General features: G+C 30.2%; 1 protein-coding gene across 1 annotated transcript; it reads right to left on the bottom strand.

The window, feature by feature from the left end:
- Positions 1 to 6,555: 6,555 nt before the first annotated feature.
- LOC130805870 (expansin-like A3) lies at positions 6,556 to 10,091 on the bottom strand. Its single transcript, XM_057670687.1, has 5 exons — positions 9,910 to 10,091; positions 8,802 to 8,911; positions 7,969 to 8,156; positions 7,592 to 7,724; positions 6,556 to 6,958 (listed from the first exon to the last, which is right to left on the bottom strand). The coding sequence occupies exons 1-5, from the start codon at positions 10,025 to 10,027 to the stop codon at positions 6,713 to 6,715; spliced, it is 795 nt and encodes a 264-aa protein (XP_057526670.1). The 5' UTR covers positions 10,028 to 10,091; the 3' UTR covers positions 6,556 to 6,712.
- Positions 10,092 to 10,344: the final 253 nt, after the last annotated feature.

Here is a 10,344-nt window from a genome sequence, read left to right as displayed (position 1 = left end):
GGGAGTGGTAAGGTTCTTATAATGGATGAAGCAGATCGCAACATTGCTCAGACATATGTTTTGCGAAACTGTCCGGAGGTTAATCACTTTTATGATCAATTTGTGCTGTTAATCAAAAAGTACGAACCAAATTTAAACCCAGAGCAGATTGACCATGTCAATAGTATTACAAAGATTGGCGAGTTGTTTACAAAGTCGGATCAAAGCATTTCGAGGAAAGTGCTTTCCAACTGGAAGAGAAATCACCAGATTTTGTGGTAAATGAAGATGTTTCAGAGGAAATAGTCGCACCGCTATGTGATCCAGCCGGTAATTTGTTAGTGTTAGATGAAACGATTGATGATGTCGATGAAAATGAAGACACCGACGAAGATCCTGTATTTTCTGACGACGATGATGTCAATAACAATTATATAACCCAATAAATATTTTGTTATCCAATATTTTTTTAGTCGTATGTTTAATTAAGTACATTTATTTTTAAATTTGGAACGATTTTCAATTTAAGTAAGTATTAAGATTAATTTAAAATATAATTGTAGAATTTATACTAAATTAATAAAAGGGAAATTCCACATTGTAGCATCCAGTTTTCATGAAATGCCAGTGGTAGTACTTTTTAAAAAAAATTCCACATGGTAGCATCCAGTTTATGCATAAACTAATTGCCGTAGTATTTTCCGTTAAGTTCTTGTTAAATTCCGTTTAATTCATCATTTTGTAAGTTTTTTCCACATGATAGCATCCAGTTTTTGTTTAATTCACAATTTTAACGTTTAATTCTCCAATTTAATGTTTAATTCACCGTTTAATCTATTAACGCCCATAAATATTGTAATAATTCTGTTTTCATTCAAATTGTTGGCATTATAAAGTTCAAAAGGTAAGTAGCCAAGCACTAATACTAATACATATTTACTTCAAGCAAAATTAGAGATAATTCTAACTTCTGTTTTAATTCAAACTTGTTCGGTTTCTACGAGCAGGACGTTGCACATTTTGATATAAGTTCTAATTTTTTTAATTTTATTTATTTACTTTATATATATACATAGATTCAATAACCATTCATGAAATTTATTTCAGGAGCAAGAGCAACAAACGACGCCTTGTTCTTATGAGTTGTTTCTTCACACTCATAAAGTGCGAACCAGAGATGGTTTTCAGTGGGTCAACAAGAAGGCCGAGGCTATAAGTGTATGTTTAACTTCTTATCTACCTTATTTTTGGTTAGCATTTTTGGTTAACATAAATAATTAGATTAGCTTTTGGTAGGTTAGCTGTTGTAGATTATATTATATATACATATATTTTAGAACATTCTTTGGAATAGCTGATGTTGGATGTTGAGGAAATGCTGGATTTTTAGCTGTTTTCGAATTAGATAGATAGTATATCTATATTGGTTTATATTTCAGGGGTTACTTAAGTTTTGGTTTTTGTTAATTTACAAAGGAAACTCTACCGAAATTTTTACAAATCCATTGTTTAAATGTTTATAATTTCAATTTGTAGGATGAATACAAGCGCCTCATTGCACCTCTCCCCGTAGATGCGCCCGTCGAGTGTTTGGACGACGCCTATTTTATGGCCGTTAAAACCATCGAATCATAGGCGCCCAGGAAGAAGAAGCCCTCTAAGGCTGTCTTTGGTGTTGGTGATGCGGCACAACATTATTATACTGAATTTGTGACGCCGCAATCCCAACATCAAAGCGCTCCTCCTCCGGCCCAAATGGTTAATCAGAGGCTCGATCATCTTCAACAAGTCATGAATCAAATAGATGATCGTGTCAACAATGCCATTTCCAGGGAAAGAGCATATGGCCCTTTTGGAGGAGCAACGCAAAACAAGGGAAGAGGTGAACCATTTGCTATCCTTCTTGCGCACGCTGTTCCCGCAGAACCCGGCTTTTCAACAACCTCCTCCGCCTCCACCATCTTAGACCACTGTTTTTACTTTTCTTAAAGATGAATTGTGTTCGCATCAATTTGGGTTTGTATAATTTATTTGTCAAATCCTTTTATGTTTTTGTTAATTTGTATATAAGTTTAGTTTCGTTCGTATTTGATCTTATTTTTATCGTTTAATTGTTTTCTTTGATCGATAATTTATTTCATCGATAAAATAGTACATTTGGTCAAACGTGGTCAATATGATTAATTATTTTAATAATAATATTTTCCGACTATTTTCCGACTAAAAGGTAGTAGCAATTCAGTCGGAAATTTTAAACCGCTTTTTCTTGCTAAAATCTAGTCAAATTTCAGGTTTGACTTTTCCGACTAGATACCGACCATATTTTAGTAGCAAATCAGTCGGAATCAGTAGCCGCCTTTTTCTGGTAAGATCAAGTAAATTTTGCAGTTTGACTTTTCCGACTAAATTCCTACTACTTTTTAGTTGGGAAATAGTCGAAAAATTAAATTAATATTTTAATACCTAATTTTTTGAAAAATCAAGTGAATTTTGATTTTCTAATTTTCCGAAAAATCTCCGACCAACGGCTAGTCAGAAATTTCCGAATGATAAATAGTAGGAGATCAGTCGGAAATTCCGACCAAATGCCTACCAGCTCTTTTAGTCGGAATTCCGACTAAAAAAAATGGTGGTAGGAAATTAGTCGGAATTACGACTACTATACTGACTAATCCTAATTTCCGACCACTCTGAGCCGACTGGATGAAGATAGTCGGAATTTAGTCGGTATATCCCTATACCGACTGAATTCCGACTGACTTAATTCCGACTGTTTTGGGTAGTCGGAAACTTTTTTTTTGTAGTGATATAGTCGATAATTATTTATTCGATCATTTACTCATTATGTTGATATTATCAATTTTTAGTTCCTCCGTTTTTTACTTGCATCCAAACACCTTTTTATATCAAGAATTATACACAACTAAAAATTATAAAATTAAATATTATCAAAATATCCGACGCGACAAATAAAACATGATCTCACATAACTATGTTTATTTCTCGTATAATAGCTAAAATACATAAAATATCATTAATGATGAGCAGTACAAAACTTTGTTAATTGGTTGTAAGTAAAAGAAACGATGGAAGTATTAGTTATTACTTTACATTAGAAATTTTGTAATCTAATAATAATAATATGCAATGTATTTTTTAAAAAATTTATTCTTTATGTAGTCAATAAAATTTGTGCATTGTACGAATATAGTAAAATAATTAGAGTAAACTCATTTCCTGCTTTTGAATTTGCTATACCACACATAAAAATACCTCACTTTATTTACATAATAGAACAAATTTAAAGGAATAGAAAAGTGGTTTAATTTATAGGAACATAGGAGTGATTGCAAGTTACTTGCTTTATTTTTTATTTGTTCAAGTGTAATACATCAAATTTTAACATGTTAAAGAATAAAAAAATAAGAAAGGCAAAAGAAATAGTACGATTAGAAAAGATTTAATCATGAAAATGTTAGGTAAGTCATTTTTTAGTTTATTAATTTTAAAAGTGAATTTTTATTGGTTTAAGCAATTTTCGATTTGATAGAATTCTGAATAAATCATTGTGTTAAGATATATATTTTAAATTTAGATGATTATTCCCTTTTTAATTGTATTTTATTGTGATTTTTTATATCATAATCCAAGTACCTTTGTGAGAGATTATTACAAAAAAAAAGTTACTTATAGTTTCAATTAATTATCAAGATTTTTGAGCAAAAAAGTGTTGCAAGCTATATCAATTCGTGTTCGTCAATTGAGTAGTATACTTATTTTTTTCATTATGTTTAACTCTTAAGTCCAAGTCTTTTAGTATAATGTATATGACACGATTATTGAATAATTTGCGAATTATAGTTTTTATTTTGAAGGTTTTGGTGAATTACATGCTCAAAGTTTAATTTTTACGAATTACAGGATCCACAGTATCAATGTCTACCCCATTAAGGCAAGTGACCGTTGACCAACTCAAATAACCTTTGACTAGCCTAAATGACTGTTGACCATTACTAATCAACTTTGACTTTTGTTGACCATTCATAACCACCTTTGACTTTCCTAATTACCAAAGGTATCCTTGTATTTTAGCACTTTAACGTCGTTTTATTACCATCATAACGATATTCTTTTCCAAAAAATGGACGTCACGATTGTCCTTATATGATATCTCTTTCAGAAGTCCGGTCGAAATAATTACTTATTCACTTCTTTTCTGGCACGTAGATCGAAAAAGAAAGTTAAAGTCGTTTTTACCCATCATAATGAAATTATTTTTTAAAAACAGGATGTTGCAATTTCCCGTATAAGATAATTCTTTCAAAAATTCGGTCAAAACAAGTACTTATTCGCCTATTTTCCGGCACATGGACCAAAAAAGATATTTGACGTCGTTTTTACCCATCATAATGATATTTTTTGGAAAAAACGAACATTGCGGTTATCCTTATGGGGTTACTCTTTTAGAATCTACGTGCCAGAAATTAGGCGAATAAGTACTTATTTCGACCGCATTTTCGAAAAAGTAACGCCATAAGGATAATTGCTATGTTTGTTTTTTTAAAAAATATCGTAATGATGGGTGAAAACAACGCTAAATATATTATTCTGTCCATGTGCAGAAAAATAGGCGAATAAGTACTTGTTTCAATCGGATTGTCAAAAGAGTTACCCCATAAGAGTAATAGATAGCGACCTCCTTTTTTTTGAAAACATATTGTAATTATGGGTAAAATCGACGTTAGATATCTTTTTCGGTCTACATGTTGGAAAATAAGCGTATAAGCACTTATTTCGACTAGATTTCTGAAAAAGTTAGAGTCTGTTCTCTTCAACTTATTTTTTGAACTTATTACTTATTCTTATTGAAATTTGATCAGATCAGATCATATTTATTCACATCAAATCAGACTAGATCAGACCAGACCAAACCAGACCAGATGAGATTAGATCAAATCAGACCAAATCAGATTAGATCAGATCAAATCAGATCAAATAATGATTAATTATTATTATTATTATTATTATTATTATTAATTAATTAATTAATTAATTAAATTATTTAGCTAATATTAATATTAATTAATTTATTAATTGATTAATTAATAAAATAGCTATATGTAAATAAATAATAATTCTAATAATAATAATTAAATAATAAAAAATAAACTAAAAAATGAATTATAATTTAATAATAATAATAATAATAATACATTAATTCATTAACTCATTAATTCATATCAATATAACTTTTGTTAGTTTATTAATTAAACATCAATGATGATGATGATGATGATGATGATGATGATGATGATAATAGTATAATAATAATAATAATTAAAAAAAAGAAATTAATAATAATAATAATAATAATAATAATAATAATAATAATAATAATAATAATATATAATTAATTCAGACCAGATCAGATCAGCCTAGACCAGATCAGATTAGAAAGATTTAGATTAGATCAGACTGAATCAGACCAGATCAGATCAGATTAGACTTTTGTAAATTCAGAGAAGATTCAATCAGATCAGACGAAGAGAACAGGTTATTACCCCATAAAAGTAATCGTGACATCCATTTTTTGAAAAAATATGATGGGTAAAAACGATCTTAAAGTGCTAAAACAAGGGTACCATTGTTATTAGGAAAGTCAAAGGTGATTAGATATTGTCAACAAAAGTCAAAGGCGATTATTAATGATCAACGGTCATTTAGCCCATAGTTATCAGAATCCCGATTCTAATCTATGATTCTACGATCTTACGATCCAAAAATGGGTGATCGATTCAGATCGTAGGTAGGATCTTAATATGATAGAATCATGCGATCCTACTTAGCTAAAAAATTTAGGTGATAGGATCATTACGCGATTCTACAATCCTACGATTTTACGATCCGATCCTACATGGGTAGTTTCAATCGTAAAATATTTTCATATAATACAAATTTCACTTACGTATAAATATATAACTAAAATAATTATATTAATACCTTTATAAAATTCAAGTTTTTGTTAATTTGCAGTTTAAAAATGTTCATTAAAAGTATTTTTTGTTCAAAACTTAATAGATGAAGTCAAATAAGTTCTTATTTACACCTTAAAACTTAAAAAGAGAAAAAATATAAATGATAATCATTAATTCAAAGCACATTGATGCATACTTGTAAGATCACACGATCTTACGATCCGATTCTACCGATTTTGATTCTACCTTCTCAACGACCCTAGGTAGAATCCCGGTTCTAATAACCTTGAGTTAGCCTAGTCAAAGGTCATTAGGTTGGTCAATGGTCACTTGGCCTTATGATGTAGACTTTGATATTTTGAAGGGTGTAATTCGCAAAAATTAATTTTTGATTCTATAAATCGCAAAAGCTATAAATTTAAAGATTATAATTTGCAAATTACTCGATTATTTTAAGTTTTATTAAAAACATTCATAAACCGTATTTAGCACGAAAATCTATAAAGAAATATATTGTATAATTTTTGTTCAAAAAACTATTACAACATTGTAATAAGTAAATTTTATTTAATAATTATCATATTAATTAACTTTTGAAGTCTTGAAATCGAACACTTTATAATTTCTCATCATATAAGATTAATAACAAGCATATGACATGAAGCTCAAGCTTTCTTCCTACGGCAATTTTTAACATCAGTACACTAATATTCCACACAATTATGACACCACAGAAAACACAGAATACTGTCTAATTTCTATTTCCATGGTTTACAGTTACGACCACACACATCCAAAGCGACGTCAGTGATCTGTACAGTGGAGTTATATATGACACCAGCCTTCCAATTTGCAGGCAACACTCCTTGATTGGTGTAGAAGTATCGAGGATTAAAGCCTGAGTTTATGATGAACCTGAACGTCAGATTCCCGGTTGGAGCACTGTCTGTGTCCCAAACTGCACCATACTTTCGGCTTAAGAAAGCCCACACGCTTTCATCATCCTAGTTGCAACATTTATATACCCGTCAGTAGATGGAAAAACCTTGTAACTCACTTGGTGACGGATCCAGAAAAAAAAGTTAATATCAATTTAAGTAAAAAACGTCTATTGGGTTCTAATATATCCCTGCTCACATATGTAATAAATGACAATGTACCAACTAACTCATCTAAGATATATTTATATGTAATATTTAATTTTATTTTAGATTTGAGTGATATTATCTAATCTTAATGACATCACTTTAGATACGCCACCACCACTGTTACTCACTACATTTCACAAGTAAATGATAAATTATATAAAGAAGAATTGTGGAAATGACTAGTTTTTTGACAATTTGACCAGACTATTAATCAAAAGAATAAGGCCAACGTCATCATCATTATAGCTAATGTATGAAGGGTTGGATCGGAAGACGGTTGCAGCTAGTGAGGTCTTCGACCGAGAAAGAATAAGGCAACCAACAAGACCAATAATATGTTAAATTTAGTTGCACTTACATTGTCAATGTCAAAATATAATCAGGAAAAACAGTGCATATAATTTATAAGTCAAGCAGATACCATCTCAAAACCATATGACAATAAAAACAAGGTTTCGAATGAGTTAAAGATAAAGCAATGCAGCTTACCCTAGCTACATCACCTCCCAAGATGGAAGTTTGGCCACCTTGGTAGAGGACTTTGATGGCTAAATAGTTTGGAGGTTTGCTGAATTCTTCCACTCGAATAGCCAAGTTTTGATGTTTGTAAACACAGGGTACCCTGTTGCAACATTCATTATGTGTTACTTTTAGTTAATTATTCTACATGTATATTATTTATATATTTATATTTGTACATGTTACTTAATTAGTTACATAAGTATTATGTTAATATTTTATTATAGTGTATAGTTATATATATGTCAATTACCATATGATATATTAAAAACTTTTATATATAATTTACAACCTTTCAATTAATTTTATATAAACTATCACAAGTTTGGCAAAGACATTAGTTTCACCTTTTATATTCGACGTCGGCAATGCCAAGGTGTAAGAGTTGTTTGTCCATGCCAGGTAAGGCCATGGCTCTAAAAGCTCTATTACTTAGCACAAAATCTGTGGTGATGTTCTGATCATCAGTTTGGCTATCAGTCACTACAAAAGTCGTTCCTGTTCCTTTGCAAACACCAGTTTTATTGCATCTTATCTGCTCAAAACAATAAATCATATCACTAAATGTAAACTGTTACTCACAATTTGTGACTAGTCAAGTCTTCGTAGCTCAAAAGCATATAGTCCATCCGTTCCTTAATATTGTTTCGACAAGGAATGTTCAAGGAATTTAGAAAAATAAACTTTTTGGATATATAATTAATTTATAATGAATAAAATAATTTGCAAATTATAGCCTTAAAAATTAGCACTTTTGCAAATTCTAGCCTTAATGTTTATTTTATGCGAATCACAGCCACCAAAATTAAAGTTTGCAGGTTCATGCCAAAACACAGAATTTCGACTATTTTGGTGGTCGGAGTTCTATGTTTTTGGCCTGAACCTGCGAATATTGATTCTTTAATGGCTGTAATTCGAAAAAAAATAAATATTGAGGTTGTAATTTGCAAAATTGCTAAATTTTAAGGTTGTAATTAACAAATTATTCTATTGATAATAAATTTAATAGAAGAAAAGTAAGGACAATTAATATGAAAAAATATTAATAAAAAGTTAATTGAAAAAAATATAAAACTACAACTATTCAATTGGTCCAATTTTTATTTAATGGCTGCACCTTTTAAAAGACGGAGCAAATAAGCAAATTTAAGTAAGAAAAAAAGTGATGAGGGGGAGATACCTGAAAGCAAGAACCACAACCTTCACCATCTTTGTAAATAGAAGGAAGAGCGGCAGCAACATGTCCAGCATTCAAGTTTAGAGCTATAGGACCATACCCACATGCTCCATCTGCATCACAAGGAGTTGTTTCAACAATTTATGTAACTTTTTGTTTGCACTTTTGCACAAAAGATCAATTGTGTTTATAATAAATCACTACAATAACATTTATTTTTCAGCGACATATAAGGCATCAATAGTACCATGTGTATCTTTGACATGTGAAGGCTAGGAGAGCAAGTATTAAATCCTAAGTGCAAGTGTAAAAAGGCATCGAAGACCGTGGGTAAGCATGAAAGAGGAAAGAAATGCAAACAGAAGCTGCTGCCATAAATTGACCTGCTGCTCCTTTATTGAGTGTACAGCATGCTGCTGTGTTGTCTGTTATTGATGCCCCACTTTTGCTACTAGAAGCCTATTGTTTGCTATCTATATACACAAGACTTGGACTTATCAAATGCACCAAAGTCTCACACTAAAAGCAGCTACCTTCTTCTATGTAAATTACTTCATATTAGCTCCTCTCTTCCCTTGTACTAAATTTTGTATTCTCTCCTTTAAACATATAATATTAATCCTAGGCTAGATGGTTAATGTAGCCTATGTTTGGCGAACCACCTTAAAATCTTTGTCTTGATTATTTACTTTATTATTGTCATTCATCATATACATGCATATTTGGTTCCTATACTAAGACACAACACAAACATCAACTTAACTTCATATTTTTGATCCTTGAGGTATACACCTCTCCTTTCAAATTGTTAGTTTATATTTTATGTTCCATAATAAAGTGATTCAGTATTGATTTATTTGGTCTTTAGTGCATATGTAATTGTTACTATAGTCTATTGTAACGTTTATAAGAAATGTCACTAGATTTTATGTTGCAAAAAATTTTAGTATTATTTTTTATTATTCAGTTAAAGGGTCGAATAAATATTACTAAATTCATTATATATATCATTAGAAATTAAAAGTAGTGATATTTAAATTAAATGTCACTAAATATTTTCTAAGAAAAATATATTATGTTATAGTGAATCAAGAAAAGAGAAAAAACTTACATGAAAGAGCTTCAGAGTTGCGAAAGAACGTAGCTTTAGCTTGGACACATTGATTACAAGCAGCATTAACAGATGAAAACAGAAGGAAGAAGAACAAGAAGCATAGATAAACAGCCATTTTCTCTGAGATTTGAGTTGATTTCAACTGAATATGGGTGTATGAGATAATTGTTATGTTTGCAATTTATAGAAACAAACTGACAGAACGAAACCAAGTAGTAAGTGAAATAATTAAATATATAGAACCGTGGCAAATTAAATTGTACAGATTATGTAATTACTTTCTTTAGACTCTAAAATTTTATTGTATATTTTTACTCCGCCAGTATATATTATATAATATATACTGGCGGAGTAAAAATAAACAACAAATTTTTAGAGCCTAAAGAAATTAATTCTAATGTAAATAAAATATACATTCCATGTATAATCCGT

Source organism: Amaranthus tricolor, chromosome 2 (genome assembly GCF_026212465.1).
Source record: "Amaranthus tricolor cultivar Red isolate AtriRed21 chromosome 2, ASM2621246v1, whole genome shotgun sequence".
Taxonomy (NCBI): Eukaryota; Viridiplantae; Streptophyta; class Magnoliopsida; order Caryophyllales; family Amaranthaceae; genus Amaranthus; species Amaranthus tricolor.
Note: the sequence above shows the minus strand (reverse complement) of the source record. Positions and strands in the feature narration are given on the sequence as shown.